Raw genomic sequence first — 27,030 nt, 5'->3', positions numbered from 1 at the left:
ATCAACGTGAAAACACCAGAATAATGACATCACCCTGTGTGAGTGATGACGTTTCAATGTTTGAAGGACCGTTTTGACCGCTGAACTTTTGGCCATGCTTGAAACTATCTATGCACAACAAACATTTTTGTTTAGTGTTGCTTTCTGGTGTAACAGAAATTTCATTACGATATCATATTGGTATGGCACAGAAATGATTATTGTTAAAAATGACCTCGAGGTTAAGGTCATCATGCAGTGCACTGCATACCGGCTTTTGGCGATGCAAACGAACTGCTGTTTCCATTAAGAAATGACCTCACAGTAAATCGTACATCGTCTAGGTTTGATTCAGGTATGTAACAGAGTCTATCACGGTCTGGGCGTTATTGTGTGAACGACTACAGTACTAGAAGAACACGAAGAAACGAAAAATCAGTTAGTAACTATTGAGCAGATGAGCTAGAGGAACAGGTGTAATAAGATCCATATCGAACGACAAGGATAATTGTATATTAGTTATGGAAAAGAAATGCATTTATAAGGTATAGTCAAGTTAAAATGGATTTTTAATCTTTCACCATGATTACGACGCTATATTATGGCGTTGCATAGGTGCAACACTAAATGAAAAGGAAACGAAATAGAAGTTATTTACATTTGCAAATGTTTCCCAACAGATAAAGTCGAATTACCTGACAGAACCAGTGGTTCACCGTGAGGTTAATCTCGGTGTCCAACTTGCTGACCAGTACCATGTCGCTGACCATCCCATCACTTTTCTGTCCATTATTTAATTAGGACGTTGTTTTGTCCGTGGTGTCATGTTTGTACACCGGAATAATAATGAATTATTGATTACAATGTCGTTTATTAATTGTCTAAAATAATATATCGACAGTACCAGATTTTCTCCAAATGTGAAATATTGGTCAATGGAAGAATGGCGTTGTGCTAACCTGACGGAATAAAACATCAACCAAATATAAGAATTTAGTAAGTAAAATATCCCACTATATAACAACCACGATAACCCTAGAACGGCCGTCGGTTGTACTGGACATGTATATGTCACGGTACTACTGCTTAGTTAAAAGTTACCCACGAAAGGACCATGAGCTGTCACATTATCATGATGATGCTGGCAACAGACGAAACAAACCTTCCAGCTAGCGGAGCCATTATCAAGGGGACAAACGTTCAACTAAGGCCAAACCCAATCTGGTGGCAGCCTTGATTAATTTTACACAAGTTAAAACATAAAGCAACACATGTGCTACCCAAACACATGTTAAACTAAACATTTCTTAAGTTGGTTCTTTCTACAAGACACTGTCAATTGCTTCGTTTCGTTTTGAATTATTTACAGAAGCTCATAACTTGGATTTACTGTAGTACCACCGAATTTGTGATACAGCATTGACATTTCATAACAATTAAAGTCTATTTTCCCCAAAAACTATCATCATTGAAATGTGATGTTACATACTTATACATACATGTGCTGTTGTTTGAATTCAGGACTAGTAACATCTGATAATCTATTCACGTTTATCTGTCGGGAATATCCCATTTAATAGTTAAATGTCAGATTCGAATTATTACGTAATGTGCCAGACATGCCACAATCATCTGTGGTGCGTATGGAACAACAGACACATAGAACAAACTTTTTAAATACAATGTACATATTTTATATCTATGTATGTTATTTTTTAAGGACTTTAATGACTATGCCGAAACACCGTGGCGCTCAGATTTGCTCTGAACATCATCACCGTAGTCACTGCAGCTGTAGAACTCGTCGTCATCAGCATTGTCGTTTCATTACCAAATTAAACACTGCTTATTTTCTCAAGTATAGATGTATTTCTAGTGACTAAATATATATATATTTATATATATGTCCTATACAGCTTTGTAAGTTTTTATGTTTTTGGCTGCGAAACGACACAAGTTATGTTAATTATTAGTAAATGTCAACTACGACCACATATCGTCTGTAATTCTAACGTTTTAGCAATAAACTACGCAATGGAAGCATATAACTTAGTAATTGAGTGTAGACTAGACACCCATTACCAACAATATTTACAAACAACATAATCATCGCAATCATTATATACATCATCACTCCAAAATGTACGGCAGCACAATCAGGACATCATAAATATTCTTGAATTATTATCTCGAGTGCTAGACACATCACAACAATCCTATCGCTTCGTAATTTGGTATTTCTAAACTTTTTCTGGCGCTCAGAATACAATGTTAATCGCTCAACGTAACGAATACAGAAATCCTAAATCTATTTCCTTTATATTTTCGTGATCAAAATGAACATCTCCCGTTCAATGGTTAAAAAAGAGGAACATATATGGCAGTATATAAACTGTAACTAATTTTCAGATCCTTGTGATTCATATAACATTTAGGAGTAAGGGGAAGGCATTGTCACCAAGTGAGAATTGGAGAAACTGCTGAGAAAACAACAACTATAATGACAACATTGAGACGCAAAACACTCAGAGAAGACACATTTTTTTTTTTTGATTTTTTTGACAGTGTGGAGTCAAGATTTGGTCCATCCTCGATACTCCAGGGTTTCCGATCACTTACGATCTATATACACCCCTGAACTATCTCATAGTAAAACTGGAGGCAATAGAACAGAACAGGTATAAAATTTAGTCTTTTGATACACATCAAAAGAGCCGTATAATGGTACACTGTGGTTGCCTGTGTGGTTTTGAAGTTGAGCGTCACTCTCTCTGTAGTCTTCAAAGGAAATTTTTGCTGGCATGTGATTGGTTCAGACTTTTCCCTCTGAGCTGCCCTTAGTTTTACTATGAGATAGTCCAGGTCCAGGGGTGTAGAGATTGTAAGTGATCGTAACCCCTGGAGTATCAAGGATGTGTTCAAGTTGGTGTCAGCACTAATTAAAACACTATAGAGTAAATACAGTCGAGTTTTAGCTTTATTTCGCACACTAAGCAGAGTTTCAATGTTTCAAAGTCAATAACAGAAGGCACATAGACATCCATTTTATTGTCCATTATATTGATGCATCGCAGAGGATTGACGATTTTTGCGTTGCTAGCACAAGAACCAATATATCATACCATTTAGATTTTGGTATCTAGAATAATGTACTCAACTGCAATTTTGCATCGCCAACTATTTTTAGGAAAACTGGTTTCTCCCACTCTGGTATTTAAAAATTGTTGAAATCTGGATTTTTTCTCATTAATTAACACATTCATTCTATCCATACAATGTAGCTTAAAAACCTTTGGTTTGGGTACATTCAATTTTTCAAAGGGAACGATGTTCCAAACCCATCCTTTCTTCTATTCTTCTACTGGCCTTCGAAGAAACCATCCAAGATGACAAACATATAATAATGAAAACCGAAACAATGCAGAAGAAGGATAATATGGTGATAGACTACCCATACCCTAGCATCATTTGTTTGCGGTATTTATAACAATATTCAACTTTACTCCCAGTAATTTCACCAGCTGCAATATAAAAGAAGAAATTAATGTTCTCATAAAGGTAATTTCGCTAGCTCCAATACAAATACTAGAATGATCTCAGTAATTTTGCCAGCTGTGATATAAAAAGTAAAATTTCTTCTGTAATTTCGCCAGCTGTGATATAAAAAGTAGAAGTTCTTCTGTAATTTCGCCAGCTGTGATATAAAAAGTAGAAACAATGGTCCCTGTGTTTCTCTTTTCTCTACATATCTGTATAGGGTGTGTTTGACATTGTCTATATCTTATCTACTTGGGATACCAACAGACACCATTCCGACTGGATGAATTTCTCTACAGTTCAATCACTGGTGGGCCTGCATTCTGGGCAATCTGACACTCAGAAAACTATCAAAATTCTCAGTGTTAGATTACCAAGAAAATGCTTCACAAACATAACAATCTTAGGGTGGCATGCTATAAAGACTGGTCTAGTCCGATATTACTTTGGCCTGGTCCCTATTGCTAAGGCTTAGTTCCCATATGATCTAAACTAACTTTGGTCTAGCCCTAAGTGTTGGCCTTGACCAGCATGGTCAGTCTGGACTGGCCACTAAACTTGATCTGGGCCTCTATTCATGAAACGGTTCTTCCAATGTTTTTTCTTGCGTTTTCAAGTTTCTTCAAGTTTCCTTGAATAAAGTTCGGCTCAAGCTAAAGATCACAATATGGCAGCCGGGCGTATACAGAGAGGTGTTGGAACATGTCTTTTATCTTAATTACATCGGAAGTAGGTCAAGGCTATTCACCTGAACAAAGTTAGTAGTATTTCACCAAACATGCTAATGGCCCTTGCATCTTTGATATTGAGAATCACATACTAGTAAATGCATTGTAAAGTCCCTGTGATGTTGGAGCACCACTATGGGTAATTAATACCTCCCTGAAAAAGTTTTAGAACATTTACTACAAAAAAAGAAAAAGTAAGAACTATGAAACTGGTGCTTGATGAGCTAAAACCTTTTCAATTTTATTCATTATTTCTTTGTTTGTTTTGTCTCTTTCTTTCTTTCTTTCTTTCTTTCTTTCTTTCTTTCCTTCAGCTAAACCTTACACTTTTAAACATATTCAAACTCACTTGACTTAGATACTAGTCCAATGTTACTTGGCATTTGGTATAAGAAACAAGATAAAAATCCCATACTATCAGTGTAAAAAACAGGATTAATTTCAGGGCCATAACAAGACTTTTATTATGGTTGTATTTAAGTTTTATTCAAAGGAGTGGATAAAGTTTCAAAGAGTTCCACCACATCAATGTAAAACCTGTAACACTAGCCAGCCAGTAAAGGCATTCCTCAGCCAGGCCAAGGCAGAATGGAGGCTGGCCAGGATAGGGGAGATATCACATTCTGACCAGTGCACTCAATGGCCTTGGCAATTTCTATTGTTCAAATATGTGACCTTGAGCAGGTATATTCTGACACTTTGTTCAGTGGTTATCTGGTCTCAAACATTTTACTTCAAGTCCTCTGGAGGCTGATTAGTTAAGGTGTCAAACATTCTAAAACACATCTTCAGAGAGTAGATCACAGTGGTTAAGTAGCAGTTGTCCAAAGACTGGCAAGATACTACAACAGTGGTCAAGATGTCCAACATTCTACCACTATCCGCTACCTGTGGGTCAGTGTAACTAAATGTCTAACATTCTACCGCTATCCCCCTAACTGTGGGTCAGTGTCACTAAATGTCTAACATTCTACCACTATCCCCCTAACTGTGGGCCAGTGTGACTGAATGTCCAACATTCTACCACTATCCCCTACCTGTGGGTCAGTGTGACTGAATGTCCAACATTCTACCACTATCCCCCTACCTGTGGGTCAGTGTCACTGAATGTCCAACATTCTACCACTATCCCCCTACCTGTGGGTCAGTGTGACTGAATGTCCAACATTCTACCACTATCCCCCTACCTGTGGGTCAGTGTGACTGAATGTCCAATATTCTACCACTATCCCCCTACCTGTGGGTCAGTGTGACTGAATGTCCAACATATTCTACCACTATTCCCTACTTGTGGGTCAGTGTGACTGAATGTCCAGCATTTTTCTGCTATAGCCCTTTATCTCTGAGTCATGGGGAAAAGTGGTTAATGTGCCCAAATTTCTACTTTGATGTCAGCCACCTCTGAGCCAAGGTAGCTAAAAGTTTACCGATAATTTTCTAATGTGGCCCTCCACGTCTTAGTCATAAGTTTTGGTTGGATAGATGCCAGGTACTGACCAAAGTCAGGGGTTTTATTTGGGATTCTAGCTTTCATTCATCACAGAAACCTGGCATGTTCTTAAATTACCAGGACTTAAACAAAATTAAACCAAACCAATACACACAAGATGTACAAATGAAACATAAAAATATATATATATACTGTTTATAAACACTCTGGTATACCAAGTATACATTGATCATATAGACATACATTTATCATCCAAGGTCTGGAAGTTGAAACAAGAAAATGAAAAGAATGTGAAGATGCTGCAATTGGTCTTAAATAATCTCTAAAGCTTGTTGTTTAGAGATTGGTGTAGAAGATTAGACATCTTTTCAAAGCTCATCCCTCGCCAACAAATATGTACACAAAGATAAGTTTGGAGGTTTTCCCTACTATTGGGACGTGTTATCATTGAGAGGGTAACATTTCAGGGTTAAAAAGTTACACATAAAGAAAGCTGGGATGGTCTTGAAGTATACCAAAATACATACTACCAAAAAAAAGCAAGTTTTAATGATCCTTCAAAAAGGTCACACATCAAGCTTAAATATATACTTCTTTCAGGTATAAATTGTTATAAATGTGACATGTGAAAAGTTTTCAATTTCAAAAGACTATTGCTATCAAGTTGGCATGTTACTTAACATATAAGTCATATGTCCATTATCTTTGAGGTTACATGACCATATTGACTGTCATGGGCACATATCTATAGCTATCAAGGTCACATACATATTAATGTCAAGGTCACATATCTATAGCTGTCAAGGTCACATATCTATAGCTGCAAAGGTCATATACATATTGATATCAAGGTCACATATCTACAGCTGTCAAGTCACATTCATATTTCTGTCAAGGTCACATAGCTATTGCTATCAAGGTCACATTCATATTTCTGTCAAGGTCACATAGCTATTGCTATCAAGGTGACATTCATATTTCTGTCAAGGTCACATACCTATTGCTATCAAGGTCACATTAATACATGTATTTCTGTCAAGGTCACATACCTATCGCTATCAAGGTCACATTCATATTTTTAAATGTTGAAATAATGGCATGTCTATATCTGGTATCTTGCTATTTTCAGTGTATTTATCTGATAGTGCTGGATTATAGGATCATAAAGTACATCATCAGAATTTTAAAGAATAATTAGACTTGTATTACTTTTGTTAAAGATGCTCCAACGCTGAGAAACGGTATTGTTTCTCTATCAAATACAGGAGGAGGCGATTTAGTATTTTTCTTTGGTTATAAAAGTTACTTACTTTACACCATTATGACCATTGAAAAGTTTGGGCTTCTCATTTCACTTATTAAAGATAAAACTATCAAAAATAATTTTTTGCATCCCGAAAAATTCCGTGGCACTATATTCTATATGGAATGAAGTACTGATTTCGCATGCACCAAAAGCAAAATAAATTATTTCGTACTATTTTTTGTATTAATTAGACATATATATACACGATTAAACACCAATTATAGTTCAAATGATGGGTATTGTTAATGGTCCGTTGGTGGTGGAGCATCTTTAAGCTACAATAGTTTTATCAAATTTACTTGCATGTTTTTGTGTCATTTATTATGATTATCCTGTGTATACCATAAGTCTGGTGTATCCAGTCCCAGATATAACACTGACAGTATCATGATAACTCATCATCCACCCAACCGATCCTGATAGACTATTACAAGATGTTAACAAACGGTTCCATCCCTTACCCCAAGGGTAATATTGTCGGATGTCAACCAGAGATGGAGATTTCTCAGATACATGAGTTTACGAAAAACTATGATAAGTGATAATCACTTTTTCCCAATCAAACTACTTTGTCTCATAGAATTCAGTACATTTCATATAAACAACTTTTATTTGTATCTAATTTGTGTACTGTATATACGATGTATTTACAAGGTAATATCACAATACATTGTATAATGTTGTGACATTATTGTATCACAGAATGACATCATTAGGCCTATATTGTTGATACAAGAGGCCCATGGGCCTTAACGGTCACCTGATTTCAGATACAGAATGAAACAAAGACATGCATATAAACACTATATATCGGCCCATCAGGCCGATGACGTCAGTCAGTGATTTTATAAATTTGACTTTTTAATCTATGAAGATTGTGTGAATTCAGAAGAAAGATTTTTGAAATGTTATCCATTTTGACCCCTTTTGGCCCCGCCCCTCTGGTCCCTGGGGGTCGGCCAAGACCAATATGGATATGATGTTAAAATGCTATCTCAGGCTAATAATTCTAACCCAGATTGACTAATTTCCTATGAAAAATAGGCGAATAATGTTCATAAATGTGTTTTTCCTTTATAAACTATAGTAAATTTGACCCCCTCCCCAGGGGAAAATCTGAGACCCCAGGGTCATATAATTCCCAATTTTTGTAAAGGTCTTTAAGACCTTTCCATCTATGCAGAGTATTTGATTCAACCAGTTCCAGAATTTCAGAAGAAGATTTTTAAAGTTTTAGCCTATTTGACCCGTTTTGGCCCCATCCCTAAGGCCCCTGGGGATCAGTCATGGAAAATTTGTTGATAAAATTCAATGGCTATCACATAGGGATAATTCTGACAACAATTGACTAATTTCCTATTTTAATGACTAAATAATGTTCATAAATGTGTTTTTCCTATATAAACTAAAGTAAACTTAACCCCCTCCCCAGGGGGAAACATGAGACCCAAGGGTCATATAATTCACAATTTTCATAAAACACCTTAAGACCTGTCCATCTATGAAGAGTATTAGATTCTACCATTTCCAGTATTTAATAAGAAGATTTTTAAAGTTTGAGCCTATTTGCCCCTTTCGGCCCCACCCCTCTGCGCCGAGGGGGTTGACCAGGACCAATATAGATATATGATAATAAAATGTTATCTCAGGCTAATAATTCTAAACAAGTTTCACACATTTTTCAATGAAAATTGAGCAAAATATGCTCATAAATGTGTTTTCCCTATATAAACTATAGTAAACTTGACCCCCTCCCCAGGGGGAAACGTGAGACCCCAGGGTCATATAATTCACAATTTTAATAAAACACCTTAAGACGTGTCCATCTATGAAGAGTATGTGATTCTACCATTTCCAGTATTTAAGAAGAAGATTTTTAAAGTTTGAGCCTATTTGACCCCTTTTGACCCCGCCCCTAAGGCCCCTGGGGGTCAGTCATGGAAAACTGGTTAATAGGATTCAATAGCCATCTCATACTGATAATTCTTACAATATTTGACTCATTTCCTATTACAACTGATCAAATAATACTCAAAAATGTGTTTTCCCTATATAAACTATAGTAAACTTAACCCCCTCCCCAGGGGGAAACCGGAGACCCCAGGGTCATATAATTCACAATTTTTGTAAAGAACCTTAGGACCTTTCTATCTATGAAGAGTATTTAATTCCATCACATCTGTGAGTGGAGAAGAAGATTTTTGAAATTTTAGTCAATTTTACCCCTTTTGGCCCCTCCCATAGCTCCCTGGGGGTTGAGGATCATATAATTCACAGTTTTGATTGGCCTTATGCCTTAGAAGGTTTGTGCAAAATTTCATTGAAATTGCTTCAGCAGTTTTGGAGAAGAAGTTGAAAATGTAAATTGTTTACGGACATACGACGCACGACGCACGACGATGGACAAAAGGCGATTAGAATAGGTCACTTGGGACTTCTACTCAGGTGACCTAAAAATCATCGTTTATTAAACAAATGATGAGAAAGGAGAGAAGATCTGTATTTTAAAGGTAACTAGAGAAGGTTGTAGTATTCTAGTAAAAACAAAAACCAACTCGAGTCTAGTACAAATACATTTAATGTTTAAAATACTCGTTCCTCCTCATATACAACATATACTCAGCCATTCTAGACAGGAAGAGCAACTCATTAATTTATTACATTATTCACAAACAAATTGCATTGAAAACTACTATGACTTAAAAATAATTTCATAACTGATATTATAAAACATGTTCTTTTGAATGATAAATAGCGCTATGAGAAAACATAACAATCTGTGTAGGAATTTAGTGTCTTCACTTTAAGCAAAAACAACCAGTTTGAAATCCATATTGTACACTTAGATGTGAGGAATGTGGTTAATGGAGACGATTGAACCATACAATTGTAGTAAAATACTAATGGCTATTTAGTCATCAACATATCAACTACAATGAAGCACATTTGTTTAAATGATAATCAGCTGCATACTTGAGAAACAGTAATTATTCAGTCCTAGGAAATCTGATCACAAATGTTTACTTTGATTTGTTTTTCAATTCCTTTTAGACTCACTTAAACTGGTAAACATACAATTATCAACCTAACTAGCACATGAAATAAAGGAAATAAGATGGACACTTGTTATGTCCAGTAAGATCTGATGTTACAAAATAAAGTTTTAATCTATGTAAATACTTGCTTATTCATATTATCATTAATAAAGATATCGTGTCATATTTGTTATTTTTTGCCTATATTATTATGACAATATATATCATGGAGGAGGGAAGGATTGGGGAAAAGAGAAACACAGTCTTATCAAAATTCAATGTTCATTATCTACTCTGTAAACTCCCTATCAACAGAGTTTATGGAGCAGATAATGAACATCAAATTTTAATTAGATTGATGGAACAGAGAAGGAGGGGCACTTATAGGAACATGGGTTTTTATTGAGTTGGCTACAGTATTTGATTATCATGTCTCTTAAATATTAAATACAATTGAGTATTACCGATAAGACAACTAGATCTGCAATTTAGAAGGTGGACATAATGCTAACATGTTAAAAAAACTTTTTAGAGTTAAGGACGTCTTAAAAGTACTTACATAATATTCCTCTTATGTGGCAAGAGGTCAATTTCAAGGAAAAATAGATAACATTTTGTCAATGTCTTATAATCTGGTCTATCTCAAAGATGTCATCTTAAGAATTTCTTAATTATGTACATACATACACTTCAAGGTATAAACATTCAGCACATTATCAAATTGGCACAGTTTAGAATAACACAAAATAAGTGCATTTCTTTAAATCACTTTAGACTCTTTTCAAAAGTTCTGAGTTATCTGCCCAGGAAGAAGACATCGATTTTTAACATTTGATGATCTTGTTTTCTCCCACCATTCACTGATTTGTCACTGGTTTAAGCCATGGGAGATTTCTCTGTCAACCCTTTTGAGTATGACAGATTGCGTGCGCTAACCTTTTGAACCTGAAGACAATTATGTGACATCATGACTTCATGCGGTGTGACCGTGGCGTGCTTTGTCGATGACGTCATCAATATTGACGTGCAGACGATGGAACCATGTTTATGTTGCGGTGAAATGCTCTTTTTAGGCTATTATCTCTTCTTTTTCTTTTGTATATGGAAGAAAAAGAATCATTCCCTACTTATGACGGTGTGACAACAAAATCACAACCCTCGGGGGAATTCCTGAATGTCCAACCCTCAGCAAGCCTCCGGTTTGACGTTCATGAATTACTCCTCGGGTTTTGATTTTGTTGTCATACCCTCTAGGTAGGGAAAGCCTCTATTGATCTCCAAAATTAAAACAATATCAACACCTTCTAACAACAACAAATAACTTTGATAAAAAGACCCTGGAAGTGAAATACATGACTTCAAAACATACAACAGTTTGTATATGAAATTGCAATTTACAATGCCAATAGCACATTCATGATTTAGCAGGTAGTGTACTGCTCAATAAGCAGTATTTTAACTGTACAGAATTTGTTGCAATATAAAGTTTTTATTTCAAAGTCTCCTTCAGAATGTCTGACTAGTTTTGGAACACTGTGGTATTTAACATTTTCCTCAGGAATGTATGGTTACATACAGTCTATCACAAAGAGATCATCCACTAGGTCGTCCCTTATCATTTCTCCGTCAGAGTAGCTTACAAGTTTTAATTTAAAACATAAATCTATCACAATCAGGAATACCTACATCGTTGTCTCTCGTCATTTCTCGAGTGGGTTAACTTTTGGGTCTTTACAGCAGAAATAATGGACAACCATTCCACTTGGGTAGCGGGCAAATGCACTGAAATTAAATGATACAAATGAGTAAGTTGAAAGAAATTATATCACAGCATGAAAAAAATTCAAATAATACACAAGTAATAAACCTTGCACAATTTTCAATGCAAGTTGTCGTTATATAGGGTTATACACTGTATAGATTAGTCGCAGGATTGCTATCTAAAGATTATATGGTACACATGCATTCTATTATTGCCAATGAAAAAACTAAACAGGAATGAAATTTTGAATGAAACTAGATCAATTGCTTTAACATATCATCAATAATTCTGGGGTTACTATCACTATAGTTATATCTACTGTTATTTCATTCTTTTGATGTACATCAAAGAACCAAAGTTACAGACTCATTTGTTGTCGCACACAGAACATTAATTTTTGCTATGATATATTAGTTCGGGGTGGATATAACAACAGTGAGAGAAGCCCCTGGAGTATCGAGTATGACCTTGTTATATCATAGCTTCATACTTCTTACCATTGTTATTATTTAGGCAAAAGACACAGACTATCAGACAAAACTTGCAACAATACTCACCTGTTTCCAATTCTTTTCTTGCAAACTTTACACATTTTCTCTTCATTGATAACCACTTTATTCTTATGATAAAACATTGTTTGTTCATGGACCTGTAAAACATTAAGATATTTTCCTTATTAATGGGAGATAACTCATTATTTGTCAAAGTTTTCAATAAGTTTCATATTCAGAGAAACACACTAGGTGTAAATGAAATTTAATTGAATCAGATATTCATCTCCCTTTTGTAGTTTACCTGTAGATTTTCAGCATAAAACATGCTTTTGAGGACCTGGTTTTTCCGTCGTACAGTTGCTTGATGTTCCATTACACTTTCTAGATAATTCAATATTTCTTCAATTCTGGTGGTTGCAGGTAACAACTCTAAAGCCTGAAAAGATGAAATTATGAACATTAAACATTTCTAATAAATATCTAAGTGATCTCTCAAAACGTTTCAAGTTATTTCTTGTGAATTTCATCCTCTTTTTTTCTTTTCTTCTAAAATCATATATTCAGTGAATTTTATTGATGACAGTGGTTGCTAGTGTAACTATTCAAACATCAATCTCAAACAAGAGAATTTTACTGTTAGGTTCTTCAATTCAGTGACACGTTGTGGCTGGCAGTTCCTACCTTAGTTGAGTCTATTTTTGGAGCATGCTCCTTCATTAGTCGTAGAGCTGCCTCCATACTAGGTTTAGGAGTGAAGCCTTGACCTGCTGAGATCCCCAGGGCCGAGGAAGATGGAGGCTGTAAGTACATCTTCAGCAGGTCTAGGTACACCTAGAATTACAGGTAAAACATCACAGGTGATTACCGGTTAAATCACTAATGGTGATTACAGGTAAAATTGTCACAGGTGATTACAAGTGAAATCATTACAGGTGATTACAAGTAAAATTGTCACAGGTGTTAAAGGTGAAATCATTTATGGTCATTACAGGATAAATCATCACAGGTAAAATGATTAAAAGTAAAAATGCATATTATGATATATGTATAAAAATTTGACAGTTTAAAAGTGGAGGACTATTGACAACACCTTTGAGTTCAATTTTTGAATACATGAAGAAACTTGAGGAAGCAGTTGTACTTACATCTTTGTTTTCTTCTCTGTTCCTTTCAAAATATTCCTGGCAATACCTAGAGGTATAATGTCATTTTTTAAGACATATATGAATGTAAATGTTAACAGCATGAACCCAATAAACAATACTACTTAAAAGTCTAATTTTGAAAAAATAATCCTGACCAATTTTTTGAATCCATAAATATTTTCAAATAATTTCATGTATTTATCGTTGTCTAAAGCTTTTATTTTGAAAACTTATAATAGCATCACACTTTTTTTCAGTAGCCTGGGTTCTTATTGGATTGTATAATGAACACATTACCTTTCAGCAGCTGGTGTATCATGTAGTATATGGACATATATTCCAAGGGCCAACTCGTGTCGTCCTAGTCTTCCTAACAGAATAGCTCTCTCTTCATAGAAACCTATCAAAACCAATACGTAACACATACCATAGTTTATCCCTAACAGAATAGCTCTCTCTTCATAGAAACCTATCAAAACAAATACGTAACACATACCATAGTTTATCCCTAACAGAATAGCTCTCTCTTCATAGAAACCTATCAAAACAAATACGTAACACATACCATAGTTTATCCCTAACAGAATAGCTCTCTCTTCATAGAAACCTATCAAAACAAATACGTAACACATACCATAGTTTATCCCTAACAGAATAGCTCTCTCTTCATAGAAACCTATCAAAACAAATACGTAACACATACCATAGTTTATTCTATCTTTTCATATAACAGTGTTATCTCCTGTATTGGTTGTGACATTATTATTTTGAGTGCAAAATATTACGACATTTTTTTGCTGAAAAAATGATGTAAATACAAACAGTATCATCCAGCAAGAGCAGATAACTCTGTAATATATAATATAGAATAGAGGTATCATAATTTCACAGCAATATGTTAATGGTCAATTTCACAATGCTCTTAGTTCCTTATTTAAGATTACTGTATACAATTTCTTCTGCAAACTGCTGTTAATTGAAACATTATAATTATTATTAAAAAATAATTAATTAAACTAAAAATCAACAGAGACCCAATATCAGTCCAAAAACAGAACTCTTAAATAAGATCAAATTCTACACTGAGCTCTCTGAGCCTTTAGAGTACATACTATCTAGAGGGAACCGCGTCAGCAGCCTCTCAGGGACGTAGTCATGGGACATTTGAAGGAAGTTGATGAGTTTTCGACGGTATTCTCCGAGTTCACCCTGTTCCTGTCCAGCTTTACTAGGGAGATGTCCTGGTTACATAGAAGCAAACAAATAATCAATTTAGCTCAGCCTCACTACAGAGGTGTCCTGGTTACATAGAAATAAACAAATTATCAATTTAGCTCAGCCTTACTGGGGAGGTGTGCTGATTACATAGGAACAAACAAATAAACAATTTAGCTCAGCCTTACTGGGTAGGTGTCCAGCTAAGAGAGGAACATAAACAGAAATACTGTATCTTTTCCTTCCTTAAGGTTGAGATGGAATGCTCTAAGGGATGAATTACATGTTAGTTAGATCTGAAGCTCTGTCTTTGTTGTAAAAGTAGATGTTTGAAATAAGTTTTATAACAAAGCTGAATTTCTATATTAAAGCCACAGTACAGAGTAAGAGTAAGTCCCTCCTGTTATATAACAGTATATGACAGAAAGTTTGCAATAAAGTTTTCAAAAACATTAAAACACTATTTCAACCTACAAAATATAGCAGTAGCATTTTTAGCTTTTGAAGGTTTGTTCATTGAACTCCCAGGTAAGTACAATTTCTATATACAAAATCTATAAAGTATGCTGATAAGGTAATATTTGAACGCATGGAAATGTTTACAGTACCTTCAGGAAGGGACTGAATATAGTCCGCCATCAGGGTCTGGACTTTATCCCGGAGTAGCTGGGCAAGGGCATTGTGGAAGTCTGGATTATGGTCATCACACTCCACTATTACATGTTCCTATGGCAACAAAACAATAAATATAAACAACTTCTCAGCAACAGAGATGCTCAAACACCAGATACCTTGGTTTGATATATTAGGTTATTCAGGTTGTGTATTAATCTAATGGTGGAATCCTGTCTCATTTACATTGCATTCTACCAACAAAGACACTGAAAATTTGTGGAGACTTTTATTTATCGATAAAGAACAAAACTTACATGTAAAAGAAACTAATATCTAACCATTATGCATCAGATAGTCTAACTTACCAAATAAGGAATGGCAAGATCTTTTGCAGTTTTCTCCAGATATTTGAAAACTTTTTCCCGAGGAAGACTGTCTACTTCTGTTAAGTCCTCAGTAAATATCTGGGTATAACAAAATTAAATAAAGGAGTTACCATTAAATGTAGTTAAAGTGTGCAGTACATACTGTGAAATCATTTATTTTCGTTGGGCTCAATTTTCGTGGATTCTAAAATTTTACAATTTCGTTGGCACTAAAATTCGTGGAGATAACCTTACACATTACCGTTAAAATACACAGTTGACACTGTCACCTGTATTGTTTGATCTCTCAAGCGGAACTAAGCTCTACCACACAACACAGTTACAATCACAATCTAGAGTCAGTACTCAGCCAGTGTTTTTGCAGATGTGTCCAACAAACAATTATCGTGTCACATTGATAGAGTCATGATATACTCAATCAATTATTTGTTGGTACATGTAGATGAAGTCTATGAAATTCTGAAAACTATTAATATTTTCCAACTATGAACTTGTTATGCCTGTTACCGAAATAGACCTTATGTAGTGAGGTAATAATCATCCTTCAATGTATGAACGCATAAACTTACATGACATTGGTATAGGTATATATATTTTCGTGGGGATGTAAATTCGTTGATTTTGGTCAAAAAACAAAATACACGAAAATTAAACCCCTACAAAAATTAATGATTTCACAGTAGATAGTGAAGACAGATGTTAGCTTATAATTTAAAGTCTTATACAGGTATAATGACAGGTATATTGATAAACCTACACTGAATTAAATCAGGATATAACGTTGATGCTACAATTGAACTTGAGCTGGTAGAATTTGAAAACTAAAAAAAAAAATTTGTTTGTTTGTCCCAATTAAATTTCACATTAACAAAAAATTAATGTTAGACATAAATGCCCCTGCCTCTATGCATCAAATGATGTGAATGGACAGGAAAGACACCTTTATCTAAAACACTTGAGTGAAGTTTGATCAGAGTGCTGTTGATTTTGGGACCTGAGCTTTGTGTTTTATGGTAAATGAAATACAGCAGACTATTGGAGGCTATATTTAAGCCAAACTTACCTTGAGTCCATCCTCAGGATGTTGTTTTAACACCCATTCAGCGTACTCAAATATAAGGTCCAGGTGATCCTGACCTGTGTATAACATAGATCAATATAAATAACATTTACATTTATCTATCTTACAAATTCTGGAATATCAATATGAAATTAATCAATCTTGTAATAGAAGATGCATTCACTCCAATTAAAATTGTTTGGTTGACATAAATGCCCCTGCATCCATGTATTCTTTAAAACCAGATTGACATGAGGTGACGAAAAAATTGACTCACATTATAATGTCAATTCCAAATAACTTATCTCACTTAGATTGTACCAGACAGAGTCTCCCTTTTTTGACTGACTACATACCCAGCTGTTGTAGATATTGCACTGTGCGATCATGGCCTTTAAGTGGGGAGCTGGGGCGAGCAGCCTGGTTCATTAACAGGTTTAGAGCTGTGGAAAAAAATGTACAAGCAAGGCATTTCCAAATTTCAAAACAACTTGATAAATGGAGCAAAGGAAACAAATACTTCTAACTGTAAATATGTCCTACCTTTCTGGTGAAGTCCTTTCTTCTCGTAAAGGATGATAAGTTCACTGAACTTCTCCTTGCGTTTGAGGATTTTCTCACTCTCCTCTACATGACAGTTGTTGTCTTTGATTCTCAATAGTGGTGCCACCAACGCATCATTTGTCTTAAAAATAATAAGGAAACATTGCAGTATTGCCAACCTCTGGTGAAGTCAAATCGGGTGATCACCCTTGAAAAAACGGGTGAACGAGTCAAAACAAGGGTCATATGCGAAACAACATTTTAGTGTATTTTTTAACACCTTTTAAAAGCCTTAAATATGCATATATTTATTATTTTCATATTGTAATTCAATAATATATATGATATATTTATGTAATAAGATAATTAAATCTGATAATTGATAAAAATATTGTATTAAAAAATCTTTAAAATAATATTTAGCAAAATCCGGATTTTTTCTTGTCCGGTTTCATTATTATCTTTGACTAAACAAAATGGCGGCCATTATGATTGGCTTGCCTACTGAAACAATATACCGTTCACGTTGACTGTTTTATTCATGTGAGTAAATCTTTGTCTGAGTAAATCCTATCACAAGTGTTTGTGCTTTTGAAGAGATAATTTCTGATTTTGAACAGTATTGATTGGCCATGTCTGATTTTGCTAGCTGGCTCTGGCTAAAAACGATATGGACATCGTGAAGCATGACTGAATAGATTAGGCTTAGTACAATTTCACACCTTTTTTTTAAGTTTGTGTAAACACAAACATAGCTACCTGCATTATACAAGGGCCTGATATGAGTCTTAAGCCCTGAGATGTAATTAAAATTGCGCTAATGGCTTTATCTGACGAATTTTTTGTGAGCTTTTTGACACTTTAGTCCAAGTGCTGAAAATCGGGTTATTTGATGACCCGCCGGGTCAATCGGGTTATACATTCTAAAATGTCTAAAAAAACGACCTATAACTGGTAAGGGCACTAAAGTTGTCATTTTAGTGCAAACTGTCATCTGTATAGGCAAAAGGATCAACTGATAAAAGAGTGGTAATCAAAACCTGGGTTTTCATGATGACATGATTTCATTTACGTCATCTCAGTGAAAAGCACTGACTGATCATCTAAGTTCTTGGTGTAATTGATTAACTGAATTGACCTTTCACACCTCCCAAGTTGTACCTGAACCACCCCCCCTCAATTTGACCTCTGACCATCCTGTTAAGAATATTTTAGTATTCAAGTAGTAACCTACATGTACACTGAGCTGACTATGACCTACCTGTAGATAACATTTCAGTAAAGTGGTGTCAATAATTTGACTGAGTTGACGTTTAGACTTGATGGTTTTGTTTCCCTCCTTAATGGCCGTTGTCTGTACTTCTTTATTGATATCCTTACAGACATCTACTCTTTTCTACAACAAACAGATTAAAGGAACAGATTAAAGGAATGACCAAAGGAATATACAATCTTTATTTTTTGATCACATGTCTGTGACAGTTTGATATTCATGATTCAATGATTCTGTCTTGTGTTCCAAAATGTAGTCTGCCTCTCATTATTCTTTACATTGGGGCAACAAAGAATGCTGACTTTTACATAACATTACCAAACTTTATCTTAGTCAACAGGCTTATGTCATCCCTCACATTTTTAACAGCAAGTTTCACTTTACAATTAATATTCCTTAGAATATACTGAGAATACCTGAGTAAGATAGTCCTGTAAAGCCAGAAGACCTTTCTCTAGATCGCCCCCCTCCAGCTCCGGTGGACGTTTTGGATACTCCAGCTGACTGCGGTACTCGTTTGGTAAAAGATTAGGGTAGAGTCCAATCACGTGAGATGGATCTTCAATACAATGAATATTGATTAGAATTATCCATAACATTGATTAGGATAAATCAATAGCACTGTTACCATAAAAAGTTTCACATTTTTTAATCTCATATTACTTAAGTTAACCTCATTTCTTAAAACAAATTACTAAATTATATAGTTTTGTTTTGTTTTTGGTTTACAACAGCCAGTGTCATCCATGGATGTACCAGGTTAAGGTGGTGGAAGAAAGCTGGAGTATCTTGAGAAAAAACCAACCTACAGTCAGTACATGGCACAACCCCCATGTGGGATATGACCTTGAAACCCAGAGGTGGAAGGCTCGTGGTAATATATCAGAACATCTGAATAACCACTCGACAGTCTTCTAAACCTTATAATGTATACAAACATTGGGACTAAAAATTACTCAGTCCTACAAAATAAGCATCATTTTAGACTTAAAAAATTAATTCACTTACCTGTTCCCAATTTAACAAATATATTCATGGAATCTTCAAATTTACGTTCACAAAATAAATTAAATGCATGAAGGGTTTTTATTCTGTTGATTCTTGTCTGTTTTTCATCATCTGGTTCTTCTGTCATATCCTGGAATGTAAACAACAGTTTGTAAAGCAAAGGACATGTATCAGTAAAGTATCTGATTACAAAGTCAGTCTTTGGAAAAGTGAACACAAATATGGACTTCTCAAGCCTTTTTATAAATGATTTTGATATGTAATGCATAATCTTTTATATCAATTTAAAGAAAATATGCGTTTCAAGGATTTAATTTTTTTTTTAATAGCTGTCATGAACAAAACAATCTGATACTCACAGCCAGATGTAGAGCTAACTCAAACTGATTTGCTTCTAGGAGCTGTCGTATTTGGTAAGCTATTGGCATGGCATTAAGTTTCCACACAAAGTTAGACGAGGCCACGTATATACAACCACTGTCAAACACAAAACAAAACACTACTAAAATGTTGTTTATGTAGTACAAAACCTAAAAATAATTCAAAATTAATTTTCTTTGCTGGGTAACTATATTGTTTCTGTTCTATCTATCAACATTTTTGCAATAACCTATTTTACATTTGATGCATGCTAACTAGCTTTTTCACGGCAAGTTTATACCAGGGTTTCTGCTCTATTATACTTCGAATTTGAATTCTGTGTCGATAAATATTTGTGATTTTGCATCACCTGTAAAATATACGAAATATTAATTGCACACAACAATAAGTAGGTTATCTCTGTATTTCTAAATACAGAAACATCTCTATATATCAACCTCCACATTAGCAAATGGGAATTGTGGCAAATTAAACTCAGATTCAGATATCAGTTATTGAGAAACCTTGATTATTATGAGTTATCTTAATGACAGAAATTAAATTTTCCATATCCTTACCTGCCCTGGCAGATGTATCGAGCCTTCTGTAAGTCTATGTTCTGTATGAGTAGTCGTGGCGATATCGTTCTGATCTCCACATGTTTAGGTAATAAGGCTATGAGATATGGCGGGTGATTTTCTGGAGGAAAACAAAACATATTCTGTTCATAATATTTAAGTCCTCAAAATTCATGTATTTGACATAAGGTATCAGTAATTATGACAAAAAAATGCAAGAACCAACATTATCTATTTATCACTTGATCCATTTCACGCAGCATTCGTGTAATAAAGTCTCTAGCATATGTATTTAAAATTTCAAACACTTTTCTGATGACCAAATAAAGCAAGCAATGTCCTTTTAAGAATTATGCTTCCATTGTTTTTCAAGAAATAGTAAAAGTTTGACCGCCTTCTCACCTATCTGTATAGGGATATCCGTCCACGTTATTGGGTATTTCTGGATAGGATTGCCATCGTCGTCAATGAGAATGGACATTTCATCCCTCCCCAGTAGGAGAGTGTCATTCTCTAGTCGTGTTACGATCGGGTCCTGTTGTTTTGTACCCACAGGAAATAGCTCTTTAGTATCCCCTTTGTTTATCTGATTGAAAATTAAATTTTAAAATTTCATGAAAAGAATTCAAACTTTCAATGATACAGGTTGTTTTGTGGTATTGAAAGACAAATTATATAGGGTGTTTATTTTGTTCGGATCAAAACAAATGTTTCATTTCTGGTGCCTTTTCTATAACTACCACAGAAATTCTGCTGTCACATAATCAATCAAAATGTCAATGTTTATAGTATCATCATTCCAGTGTACATAAATATAAGTAAAATCAGTAATGTTTTGTTTTTAACATAACAACTGTGAAATGTCATTTTTATCTTCTAAAAACATTTCATGTTTGGAGTATAAAATGATATTACCTTAACAATAAAGTAGTCCCGTTTGAAGCCAACACATATTGTATCCTTACACCACACCATGTCTCTGGGGACATCATACATATTGAAATCAGGCTGAAAAAAAAACCCAATATTTTAATAAAACCTTATTACACTAGGGGAATTTTCCATTGTGTATGTTGTTTAATCCAAATCTCTATGTATTCAGGCCCTTCTTGATTTATGGTGAGTAAAACCTGTACAATCTTGACACCTGTCTTCATCGGCCAAATGTACTGGTCCCGTTGATACCCAGTTAAGGCATATTACACTGTACTTTTAAAATGTGACATTTCAATTATAAATCTAGACTGGTATGTCAAACTATTTTGTTAACAATAAATGTGTGCCATATATTGTAACATATTTACATTTTCTCTGCAATACTACCTTCACATCACCAAAACAATGTCTTTGTTATGAAACCATAACACAGACTGAATGAGGCTTAAATGCATGATGGTCATCAGCCTAACTTTGTTACATTATTTTTTCTATTGTTTTCTTATTGAATAATTCAAATCGTCATAAAAACATATTCTACGTATTCCTCTCCATGTACAATCAATGAGAACTACAAAAAAAATCTTGAAATAACTGAAATGAATATTTTATTAAAACATTCTTCCAACTCATTTCACATCAAAACATACCTGAAGGTCCATGAAATCTCTGTTCTTCCAATAATAAGTCTGTAACAGAAGAATTTATTCCCATGACTTAATGACTTAATGGTTGATATTACCACCAGTAAAAAACAAAAGAATGGTGGTTTTTTTTATAATGTGCTATAAATGAATTTGTTTTTATATATTTCTTTTTCAGGAATAAAGCAGACAAGTCATGAGAGGTAAATTAAAGCTTACAAAAATATTTTGAAAAACTTAACCTGTCCTGCTTCGATCTGTTTAAACTTAAAATATTATTTTTATGTGTGAAGTAGACTTCCTTATCTCTAGTATGTAGGTTACTCATATCCTATTCAGGTCCATGGAATTTATAAGATAATTAAGGTTTGTCGTACTATATCTGAGAACAACAAACCTGTATTTTGCGTTTGATGGCAACAGACAGTCGGAGAGTACAGGCAACCTCTCCGCTTAGCGAGGTTGTTCTCTGAAAGTTACAAGATAATTACTTCATTACTATACAAAACAAAAGTTTAAAATACATGTTTACATATTTACATTTCCGTTTTCACCTTCCTATATAACCTTACTAACCGGGCAATCGTTTACACTTGCATAAACGCAGAGGGGCTGCTGCGCAAGAACACAAACCAAAACACTGACTTCCACCCTTATGTGAATGCGCATCCGGTTAGGCCAAAATCAACATCAGTTTGAATGCAATGGAAAGCATTGTGTTAATATTAAAAAAATACAAAAAAAAATAAAACATATTAAAGAAATGGATTAAAAACGATAAAGGTATTGTGGAACTATATTTTATTTACTTCCGGAACTTGACACATTTCCCTGCCAAATTGGAACCAACTGTTTCGTGATTCCATCAATTACTCAGCTCTTCCATCAATCGTATAATGTTGAAAAAACGAAGGTTCATTTCACCGGAACACTAAATTTAAATGAAATGGTCGGTCGAAATGTAAATATAAGGAATTTTTTTATTTTTTTGTTGTTTACTGGTGTGTAAACTGCATTTTTTGTACAGATATTTCAACATACGCGCTGACGCACGTCATTTAAAATATCTGTACAAAAAATGCAGACCAGTAAACAACAAAAAATAAAAATCATTCCTTAATTGAATACCCTAATATTTAACACTTTTGATGATTTGTCCACTGTAAAAATGAACAAACCTACTCTAGACTTTAGTATGTTGTTCTAAGCAGACACCTAGGATGCTGTTAAACAGTAAATCAATGGTCTTATCAAATTGTATTTTAATTGAAATTTCATGCAATAAAAGAACAATTCAGGCACACAATATATCACGTACACCACTATTGTATAATGGCCAGGGAACAGTGAACAAGTTTCTTAACATTTCACACACAGTGACCACAGTGGGACAGGCTTTTCTGGCATATCACAGTAATAACAACTACTCCGATTTCCATTAGAACTGGTTTGTTTCTGATATATATGCAAATTCTAATGCACTCTTAGACTAAATTGTTCCTTTAAATTTTCACATCTGATATGGATACCTAGTACTTACATGAACAACTATGGCAAACAACTTACCTGAACACCTATGGCAAACAGTGTGGCTCCTTTGGTTTTTGACAGACATGTTATTTGACCAAAGGTGGACAGTTCATGTACATTAATAATGTTATCTGCAGTAAACAAAAAAACATGTTGCCTTAAAACTGTACTTTGAAATTTCTCTTCATCTAAAACATGCTTGATAATCATAAATGTAGTTAAAGGCCAATTGTGTCTTTCTTATAACAAATAGAGAAATTCAACCCAGTACATAATGAAAAGAAATTCTAGACACATGTTAGATAATCAACAGAGTTTAGATGGATTAAATCACCAAACTTAATACATAAAATTAGATAACTAAGACACACATAGAGTAATTCACCTAGGTTGATATGGCAACATGTCAAGGAAATTAATGCATTACCTGAAAGACTGATGAGCAGAAATAACTCTGGCACAACTGCCAACTGCAATGACAAAAAATAAAAATTAAATGATTAATTTCACAAAGTGGTTTTGATACTAATTGCAGGAAATGCAGTAAATAATGGATAATTTGCGAAATATGTTCATTATAGGGCGAGGTACAATCCATTCTCTCTAATAATTGACAGGTTGAGGAATTTATCCTACTAAAAGCCCAGCATACCACTACCTGCTACCTTGAATACCCTGTTTGAGAAATGGGACATCCCATTCAGGTATTACACAGGTGTTCACTTACCTGTGACAAATAATAGACTAACAATGTTGAGATGCATGCTCAATCATTTAGTTCTATACCTTTGGAGGTACAACAGTGTTTTTGAACTTGTCAGATACTGATATATTCCTTACCCGGAGTCATCATTTAGGGATGTACCTACGGTATCAAGATACTACGTAAAATATTTCAGTTGAAATCACATCCTCTACTCTAAAGAAATTGGTAATGATCGATGTTTAAATAATATATAAGCAGCGAGATCTGTGTTGTTTAAATGAAATACCTGTAAAATGGGTTTCCTGGCAAAGTTTTTGTATGATCTTTCTAATTTCACTTCTGCTTTCTGATCTGCAAAATAAATAAATAAATAAATACACAAGTCCTGTATTGTACCACTCATGTATCAAAGCCTAGTCATTATCCAAGTATCAATGTATTTTTATATAAAATATATATACATCTCTTTTTATAAAACAATTACCTGGTTTAGTTTTATTTTGCTTCAGTCATGTTACAGGTAAGTTCTAATTACATTGTAGTTGATATAATGTGTGCATGTTTTCTGTTTGTTTTTGGACATTTGTTATATATATTTTTGATTCACAGTAATAACAGGAACTATTGTCTACAGTGTTATCTCATTGAATATCCCTGGAACCTGGCCACACAAATATATACATAATTTTGAATATACCTGCACCTGCCAGACGTTTCACTTTGTACTGTAAAAGATGGCATTCCTTTGTTCCAACAAGCAAAGTGTCATCTGAAATGTCAGAAACCAATTTAGAAAATTCAAAATCACAAATTGGTCATAAATATTCTCCTAGCTGCTATCAAAAACACATGTAATATGTAGTAACTACAACAGGAGAATAGAACCTCCAAACACAAGTCATCAAACTTGATATTCCAGTGGTTATCATCACTGTCGTTATATCCTTAGCAAAACTGAAGGATCTGTGCATGGCAACTGATGAGCTGGTAGTTTGGTGATTTGATATGTATCAAAAGAATAAAATTACAGAGTTAGTACATTGCATTGTGTTGCTTTGACGTTGGGCATCATTGTCTCTAGATTTCAAATCTTCAATCTGAAGGCATGTGATTGGTTAGTTTTTGTTTTTTTTGTCTTGTGAATTATCTTCAGTTGTATAATGAAATATAGTCCAGGGGTGAATATATCAACAGTGAAAGTAACCCCTAGAGTATCGAGGATGACCTCCAGATGTAGAATCGTTGACGTTTTTGCTACCATCCCAGACTTATGACGAATATTTTCAACAAAATTAAAATGAAATTCACATGTTTGTTTGTTTACAACAGCGAGTCAAAGATCACTGTCAATTAGGCGGAAATTGCGAAAGAAGGGACCAGTCCTTGAACACCCCAATAAAAAAAATAAACGTTGTATTTATGACAAGTTTTCTTTCTATTCTGGTATATTTAGATCTAAATAAATATAAAAATATATTTATAACTATACACAAGGTTCTATAAAAATATTTTCTTAATCCACAACCTGTTCATATTCGACAAAAAACTAAGTCAACTATTTTGTGGGTTACACACAGGAAATCATGGGTCAACACGCGTTTTAACTAGGTGGGAAGTGAATCAAAATTGAGAAAACTCACATTATTCATTATTCATGCCAAAAACATGTTGCAAGTGTTATTTTTCTTTAAGAAGAGAAGTTTTGTTATTATTTTAACATAATTAAATAATTTTAGAATATTTCTAACTTTTCATGCGATGCTGTGTATTTTGGCAATTGTCAATTTTGTGATTTGCCGTCTGACGTCGTCTGCTCATACTCAATTAAGGAACTGGTATTGGCAGAAGAAAAGTGTCAACACACACCATAATTATATAATGCACCATGAACAAACATGACAAAAGAATCGACTAATTTTAGGAATAAGAAGCATACAATAAATTAAGTGTTCGAGCACTGTCCTGTTCGAGCACTGGTCAGGCGAGTCTAGTGGTCCTTTCATGAGTATCATGATGATCATTCATGTATCATGAAGTTGATTATCTTTTACATTGAATGTGAAAGCATTAATTATCATTCTTCAAAAATGAATTGTCACAAGAACTGTGTCAGCTAAATGTGAACAGAACAATTCGTCAATATTTCCTATCGTTGCTTCCGAATAAATAATGCTGTATGGTAGCCTTCTTAGCTTTTCGGGAAGCTAATACTTGTATCTGCTTATGACTATGAGGAAATGTCAGAACTTGTCAGAGTTTTCTTTACCGTAACAAGCAATGGATTCGATCTTCAGAGGAAGCTTCTCCAATATAGGAATGGCCTCGTACGCGTCATGCATCGCAGACGATTTCTATTGAACAACTTGCATCGTAAAAATAGTAGGTAAACAATTGCATCAATCAAGACATAAACTGACGAACAAGACGATCCTTTCGTTTTCACATGACTGACATTTTGGAACTCTTTTGTCACGAGAATTCTACTTCCGGTTTAGATGTATCACAAACAAAAGGCAAAAAGGTCCTGATCTGGATTTTTTTTTACATACTGCAAACTGTATACAATTCTTGTGTGCACTTACAAATTTCCTCTTGATCATAGATCGTAGATTTTGATTTAAATTCTGTTATATTGCTTATTGTTTTTGCTATTTTCTTTTCTAGAGAGGTATGAAACTCCTGGCACTAAAAAAAAGTAGCAATATTAGGCAAAAAAGAAAAAATGTCTGTTTAGGGTTAC

The 27,030-nt window shown here is 34.4% G+C and overlaps 1 protein-coding gene across 2 annotated transcripts; it reads right to left on the bottom strand.

Moving 5' to 3' along the window:
* Positions 1-9,562: 9,562 nt before the first annotated feature.
* On the bottom strand, positions 9,563-26,762 carry LOC138318480 (vam6/Vps39-like protein). 2 transcript variants are annotated; one of them, XM_069260859.1, is made up of 26 exons: positions 26,557-26,762; positions 24,988-25,059; positions 24,577-24,641; positions 24,012-24,054; positions 23,621-23,715; positions 22,452-22,523; positions 22,061-22,099; positions 21,390-21,482; positions 20,877-21,060; positions 20,475-20,595; positions 19,896-20,013; positions 19,537-19,666; positions 18,945-19,087; positions 18,517-18,651; positions 17,256-17,397; positions 17,069-17,155; positions 16,716-16,789; positions 15,632-15,730; positions 15,260-15,377; positions 14,549-14,677; positions 13,734-14,112; positions 13,437-13,482; positions 12,973-13,122; positions 12,593-12,727; positions 12,355-12,446; positions 9,563-11,817 (listed from the first exon to the last, which is right to left on the bottom strand). In XM_069260859.1, exons 1-26 carry the CDS (start codon positions 26,627-26,629, stop codon positions 11,736-11,738), a joined length of 2,916 nt encoding a protein of 971 aa, XP_069116960.1. In that variant the 5' UTR covers positions 26,630-26,762; the 3' UTR covers positions 9,563-11,735. The 2 variants fall into 2 exon arrangements, with proteins under 2 accessions (XP_069116960.1, XP_069116961.1); XM_069260860.1 differs by having other exon boundaries at positions 13,734-13,836.
* Positions 26,763-27,030: the final 268 nt, after the last annotated feature.

This window comes from Argopecten irradians, chromosome 3 (assembly GCF_041381155.1).
Source record: "Argopecten irradians isolate NY chromosome 3, Ai_NY, whole genome shotgun sequence".
Classification (NCBI taxonomy): domain Eukaryota; kingdom Metazoa; phylum Mollusca; class Bivalvia; order Pectinida; family Pectinidae; genus Argopecten; species Argopecten irradians.
Note: the sequence above shows the minus strand (reverse complement) of the source record. Positions and strands in the feature narration are given on the sequence as shown.

Excerpts from the sequence above, each read along its gene's own strand:
- LOC138318480 (XM_069260859.1), bottom strand. The coding sequence starts at position 26,629 with ATGCATGACGCGTACGAGGCCATTCCTATATTGGAGAAGCTTCCTCTG. Across the intron at positions 21,483-22,060 it reads GAGATTTCATGGACCTTCAG|CCTGATTTCAATATGTATGA; the intron begins GTATGTTTTGAT and ends TTTTTTTTTCAG. Across the intron at positions 12,728-12,972 it reads CAAAAATAGACTCAACTAAG|GCTTTAGAGTTGTTACCTGC; the intron begins GTAGGAACTGCC and ends TCATCTTTTCAG.